This window comes from Phoca vitulina, unplaced genomic scaffold, assembly GCF_004348235.1.
Source record: "Phoca vitulina isolate PV1807 unplaced genomic scaffold, GSC_HSeal_1.0 scaffold50, whole genome shotgun sequence".
In the NCBI taxonomy this organism is placed as follows: domain Eukaryota; kingdom Metazoa; phylum Chordata; class Mammalia; order Carnivora; family Phocidae; genus Phoca; species Phoca vitulina.
Genome location: NW_022589753.1, coordinates 7,696,594 through 7,703,381, shown reverse-complemented (window position 1 = coordinate 7,703,381; position 6,788 = coordinate 7,696,594). Strand labels below are relative to the sequence as shown.

Below are 6,788 nucleotides of genomic sequence, written 5' to 3'. Positions count from 1 at the left end.
GGCTATTGTGGACATTGCTGCTATAAACATCGGGGTGCACGTAGCCTTTCGGGTCCCTACTTTTGTATCTTTGGGGTAAATACCCAGGAGTGCAATACCTGCAAATATTCTTATAATTTTCACTCTAGCGTGTATTTTGAGGAAGGCTCTATTATGGATGAGCATAAATTGCAATTCTTTTGAAAGTAAGGAGTGTGTATGTGGGTGGTGGGGGGTGGGGATGTGGGCAAGCATGAGCTCATTGAGATGTGGTTCTGAACTGGGGGCAGAAACTGCGTTAGAACCTGCTAGCCCTTTGACACATCAAACATAATCCTGCCTGCTCTGTGAACACTCACCTCCTCCGAGCCGGGGGTGTTGGGTTGCTTATTATCTAAACCAATTTCCCACATGGGTTCTGACTCATGCAATTCACCCTACATTTTCTGACCCTTTCAGGTGACATTCCTTCCTCTTTACCTTTAATGGATGTGTAATGAAATGACATATTTCAAAGTCATTGCTGTGCTTCAGGTTAGGGTGGACTACTTTTTTTTTTTTTTTTTAAAGATTTTATTTATTTATTTGAGAGAGAGAATGAGATAGAGAAAGCATGAGAGAGGGGAGGGTCAGAGGGAGAAGCAGGCTCCCTGCTGAGCAGGGAGCCTGATGTGGGACTCAATCCCGGGACTCCAGGATCATGACCTGAGCCGAAGGCAGTCGCTTAACCAACTGAGCCACCCAGGCGCCCGAGGGTGGACTACTTTTATATAATGTCTCAGTAGAGGGTCAGAATAAAGCCTGGGGCACTCACGCCCTACTTCACCTGCCCCCCTCAATCCCCCGCCCCTCCTCTACACCAGCGAAAACAAAGAAGTCCTCAAATATGTGATGACTTTCCAGGCTGAAGATTCTATGGGCTGAAAGGACTTAGAGTCAGTCCTTAGTATTTCAGATGGATGAAGAGCACAGGCATTGGGGTCAGTTTGCCTCACTCAAAACTTGGTTCTGCCATTTTTTTGCTGTGACCTTGAGTGCATGACTTTGACCTTTCTCATCTACAGCTACTTCAGCTGGAGAATAACTGATAATAATATCTGTGTTGCAGGGTGTTTATGAAGATCAAATGAGACACATTATGTAAGACTAGTCTAAGCACAGTATGTGGTATATGGAGCAGGCTCAATAAATGTTGGCTCTCAGATGATTGTCATTGATTTGGTCCATCAGTAATTGATAGGTGACTCATGTCTAGCTGGGTGCTGGAGAGATCGATGGATTAATTATAATCACAGATAATAGAACAAAGCTTCATACAGCACACATGGGAACAGAGAGACGGCAACGAGTACTTCACACGGAGGTCAGGGCAAGTATCCCCAAGGAAGTGGGCCTTGCAGGAAAAGTGAAATTTCCCTGGAGAAAGAGGCATTCACCTTGGAGAGGCCCTGTGCAAGTAAATTTGTGGGTGTGTTTGGTCTTTTGTTCATCAATCCACATATATTCATTGAGTTCCCACTATGTGGCAGGCTCTGTATTAGATTCAGGGGACACAGTGGTGAGCAAAAACCTAGGGAATTTTCATTCTAGAGGCAAGACAGGCACTAAACCATAGCCTATATGGCCATCAGAGGGCGTGAGGGCAAAGATGTCATTAGAAGATAGAGCCTGGAGACTCTGATTAGATGGAGGGATAGGGGGGTGTCCAGTAGGGCTCTGCAGGTAACTGAGATTTGAACTAAGACCCATAAGGTGGGTGTAAGCGAAATAAGGAGAGTGTAGGGAAGGCTCTGTGCCAGGAGAGTCATGGTGCCTTCTGGGGCCTGAACAAAAGCCAGTGTGGCTGGAACTTATGACTCATGTGGAAGGTGTAAGAGAGGAGGCTGGTAAGATAGCTTAAGGAAGACTACAGAGGGCCTTGATGGTCATCCTAAGGGCTTGGCTGCTTGTCCCAAGTGCAATGAGAAGTCACTGCAGTGTTCTGTTTTATGCACAGAAATGCTGGTATCAGACTTATGTTTGAAAATATCTTCTGGGTGCTGTGTTTACAGTGAATTAATGAGGTTACATGGAAGTGGAGAGACCAATAAGTAGTTGGATTGGGATATTGGCACAAAAATACGTAGACAAAAAATAAACAGTTGCGGGGTGCCTGGATGGCTCAGTCAGTTAAGCATTTGACTCTTGATTTCAGCGCAGGTCATAATCTCAGGGTCTTGAGATTGAGCCGCATGTCAGGCTCTGCGCTTAGCGCAGAGTCTGCTTGAGATTCTTTTTCTCCCTCTGCCCCTTCCTCTGCTTGCAGTCTCCTTCTCTCTAAAATAAATAAATACATAAATAAAATCTTCAAAAAATCAACAGTTGCATCTGGTAAACTCTGAGGGATTTGGAGTAGCTAGAGAATAAAGTTGGTGGTGTCAAGCTACTAAAGTTACCTACTAAGGTAGGTAGTGCTTTAGCCAGCTTTGCGGGGACACTGATGTCTTAGTCCATTTGGACTGCCATAAAAAAATACTGTATACTGGGTAGCTTTTAAACCACAGAAATGTAATTCTCATAGTTCTAGAGTCTGGGAAGTCCAAGGTCAAGGCACCAGCAGATTTTGTGTCTGGTGAGAACTTGCTTTCTGGTTCATAGGAGGCATCTTCTTGCTGTGTCCTCACATGGTGAAGGCATGAGGTAGTGCACTGGGGTCTCTTTTATAAGGACACTAATCCTGTTCAGTAGGGCTCCACCCTCAAGACCTATCACCCTCCAAAAGTCCCACCTCTTAATACCATCACCTTGAAGGGTAGGATTTCAACATATACATTTGGGGAGCCACAAACATTTGGTCAGTAACAACTGTTAAGATATTTTATGCCAAGAAATTTGCATTTATACTATAAAGAGAGCCAATGGAGGTTAAGAAGTTGGGGAATGAAATAATCAGGTTAGGGTTTGTGTGGAGGATATTGACTTCTCTCCTCCCCTATTTCTTGAGCCAGGCATTCCTTAAATCTAGAATAAGATGAGAGATAGTGCTAAAGGCAAAGACTGATGGGAGATATATTCTTTTATATAACACAAAAGAGATATACTAAGGGGAGGTTAAATTTGTTAATGTGCATTATTTATCTTGTAAATACCCTGAGGCCACCAGTGCCGTCTCTCACGCAGCCAGTCATCACAACCCTTGAGTGCAGCAGGGGATCTGGATGTAACTGAAGGAGGGACAGCCATTTTGGAAATACAGTAAGCCAATACCCTTAGCGGGAGGGGAGTAGTTTATAAAAGTGTTAACATTATGAAAGTTTATAACAGGGACCAAGTGACTGTGGGTTAAAGGAAGGAAAGAGAGCATGTCTAATGGGGAAAGCTTTCCCTATTGGGAAGAAAAAGGTGATGCCATGCAGACTCTAAAACAGAGGCCCTGTAAACCACTGAGAAGCTGGGAGTAAGCCAGAGAGTGGGGAAGCATGGGACAAAGTCACTGTCTGTCTTGGAATATAGGACTTGAACCCCGAGTAGAGGGGCATTTTTGGGACTTCTGACACTCTATTCCTGATTATTGAAGAGTGAGATGACACAGTTATGAATTGGGCCACCATTCCCTTCCTTCCTCGGGGTGGATGGGTGTAAGTTACCTTCACTGGGAGTACCCTGAGGGGTTAGAGTATTTGAAAGGCTTTCCACGGAGATGGGGATATAGTTCTGAGAACTCTTCACTGGGGAGAATCTTCTGGGAGATAAAAACACCAAAACGAGCTTTCTATCTCTGTGAAGTTTTGAGCTCACGCCACCTAATATGCTTCAGAAAATATAAAAAGGAAGGTTATTCACTGACATTCCTTGCTATGTATTAAGGATAACACAGAAATAATTCGCAGCTTTCAAAAATGCACTTTTCGGTCAAGTGGTGTTCATGTGTGGTGTGCCTTCCACTTACTGTGCCTTCCCTTAGTGTGGTGGTGTTGACTGGGCGTGTTCGTTCAGGGAGTGTGATCAGATTTGCAATTGTTCATTTTTCAGGTTACAGAGCTCAACAACGTGAAGAATGTAGCTCGGTTGCCAAAGAGCACCAAGAAACATGCCATAGGGATTTATTTCAATGATGATACCTCCAAGACCTTTGCTTGTGAATCAGGTTCGTCCAAGGCAGGGAGGGCTTTTGCTTTTAGCTTTTAAGCAGGCGCTGGGCATGCATGTTAATCTTTTGGACATTTCCACAGATCTTGAGGCCGATGAATGGTGCAAAGTACTCCAGATGGAGTGTGTGGGCACGCGGATCAATGACATCAGCCTCGGAGAGCCTGACTTATTGGCTACTGGGGTTGAGAGAGAACAGAGTGGTATGTAAAGAAAATTCTCTCCTTTGCTCTCTTGAACACTGTTTTTGTCCCACCATAAGACATCTTCATTATGTGACATTTTTGAAGTTACAAAAAATGTATAAGGAAGTAAAAAGAACCTTTTAGTTGACCCAGATCCTGTGTTACTATTTCAATGTGTTTCTTTTCTTAATGTGTTTTCAGTGCACAAATATGAATGTATCTGTATGAATACCGTCAGCTAGGAATCTGAGGAAACCTGCAATGTGCCAGTTTCTGTGGCAGATGCATTAGGTCATTTAATTTTCCCGGCAGCTCCATGAAGCAGACACCATACCTTCCCTCCTTTTACAGATGAGGAGACTGAAGTTCAGAAGAGCTACACCTCTTGCGCTAATTCCAACAGCTTATGTTGGATACACTCCGGACCTGTATTCATAATATACTGATTTTACCACATAATGGGTTTTTTTTTTTTTGTCTTAAGTTTTTCATTAGAAGTATTTCATTGAAAGCTTTCCAGTGTTTTTAATAGAATCCAAACTTCATGACTGTTTTCTCAGGTTCAAACCTACCTAATTCTGTGCTTTTTTTTTTTTTTTTAACTAAACACTTGAGCCAACGCCTTGAGCTCAACACTCAACATGGAACTAAATCATTTTAGGTAATAATGACCAAAATACCCATGAACATTTCAGCAAAACTCAATATTGGTTTACAGTATGAGCCTGGAGGTGAGGAATTATTTCTTCGTTTCCAAATAACCAAGCCTTGTGACAGGGCGGATTGGATCCCAGAGTCCTGCTCTTTTGTAGCCCATTGACTTGATCTGTGAGGATGGAACGCACCAGAAAAGGCCACGGGTCCACTGGCTTGATAATGAGCGTGGCAGAGGTGGAATGTACTGACCCCTTCCATGGGTGCACACTCCAATTGTTAATAAAAAATGCCCTTGCTTTCACTTGGAACTCTGTCTTCATGACACCTTTACAGGCTGGGACTATTTTGGATGCACCGTATCTGCCGTAACCCATCCCCACGGAAATGTTATTGACTGAGGCTTACAAGTGCTTGGCTAATTCAAAAAAAGTCTCTTTGTAGACTGGGAAGCTGAGCTGTAGAGAAGCCAAGCCATTTTCCAAGGTCATACAACCAAGCCCTGGGCTCTAACTTGTGTAGTTCACTGAATCAGGATGCTCCGGGCTAAGAGGATGCACCTGTGCTGCTTCATGGACAGATGCATATGAAGCCAGACATAAAGAGGAAAATATGATAGATTTTGATTTTTTTTAAAATCTAGAGTGCTCATATCAGCACCTGGTTTTCACAAATTTATATTTATGAAGCAATATCCCAATCGTGCTGCAAATGAATCCAAGAACGGGCTGTGCCTAGGTGTTCCCTTTACCGGGCTAACTGTGCCTCAGTTTCCTCTTCTGTCAAATAGGAATAAGAATATCCCTGGTACATAACTAGGAAGGATTATTACAAAGCTCATCTATGTCTTTGAAGGCACTTTACGATATTAATTTGCGTGACTTCAAGTAATTGTAACTTAAGCAGTCACTCTTACCACTGTTACTGTTGTTATCCTTGAGTGAAGTAGAGTTATAGAAGAACTTTTAAGTGAATGAATTGGTAATGGTCTCTCTTGCTTTTTACTTAATGATGACAGTCTTTCTGACTTATTCTAGAACTCCCCTGGGAGAGATTTTACTCCATTAGAATACACTTTTAAAATAATAGTTGCTAGAAAGCAGCAAATAATTAGTTATTGGGAGTTTGAAATAACTTTAGAAAATTTGGAAAAATAGATCCATGAAATCATGTAGTCATGACACTCCCATTTACTCAACTCAGCTAAAATCAACAAGAATTCTAATGACTTCCTTATTATAAAATAATTAATTTAGAATACCACTGATAAGATCAGTGCCACACTGTTTTGTCAGATAATGGGCGATCTACCATAATGATGGATAGGTGAAAATGTGTTTGGTGTAGTAATATTTTTGCTCATGTTTCGCTTAGAGGTTTTGACTCATAATGTCCTAAATTAATGAATTTTCTAGAAATATAACAGAAATACCATGATGGAGTCTGTGGGGATGAAAATTTGGTTGCAGTAATAAGCCAAGTCATTTATTGAGAGTAATCTTGGTTAAATATTAACAGTCATCCAAATAAGCAAATGGATATTTGTAATTGGCTAAAGAGAGTTCTTATTAAAACTAATTCAAATACATCCATTGGATTTTTCCCAAACTGGTGGTCAGTTAAGTGCATGGTATTAGCGTGGGGTTTTATTGAAATAATTTGGGATGTAGTTTTATTCATTTAGTTATGAAAATTATGAGTTGATCAGTATAACTTTAATATCATTAAATTATGTGACAATTATTTTGCACCTGCATCTTTTGTGAACACAAAAATGTGGGTGTAATTAATACGTACTTGGCAGGAAAAAAATTGTTTTTAATGGTTTCATTGCTTTAGTCT

At 41.6% G+C, this 6,788-nt stretch overlaps 1 protein-coding gene across 1 annotated transcript in view; it reads left to right on the top strand.

Annotated features, from left to right (window-relative positions):
- DOK5 (docking protein 5) overlaps positions 1 to 6,788 on the top strand; it is a 164,193-nt gene that overhangs the window by 108,712 nt on the left and 48,693 nt on the right. Inside the window, exons 3-4 of the mRNA XM_032387786.1 lie at positions 3,991 to 4,105; positions 4,191 to 4,310. Coding sequence (XP_032243677.1) covers positions 3,991 to 4,105; positions 4,191 to 4,310 — 235 coding nt within the window. The remainder of the gene's footprint in view (positions 1 to 3,990; positions 4,106 to 4,190; positions 4,311 to 6,788) is intronic.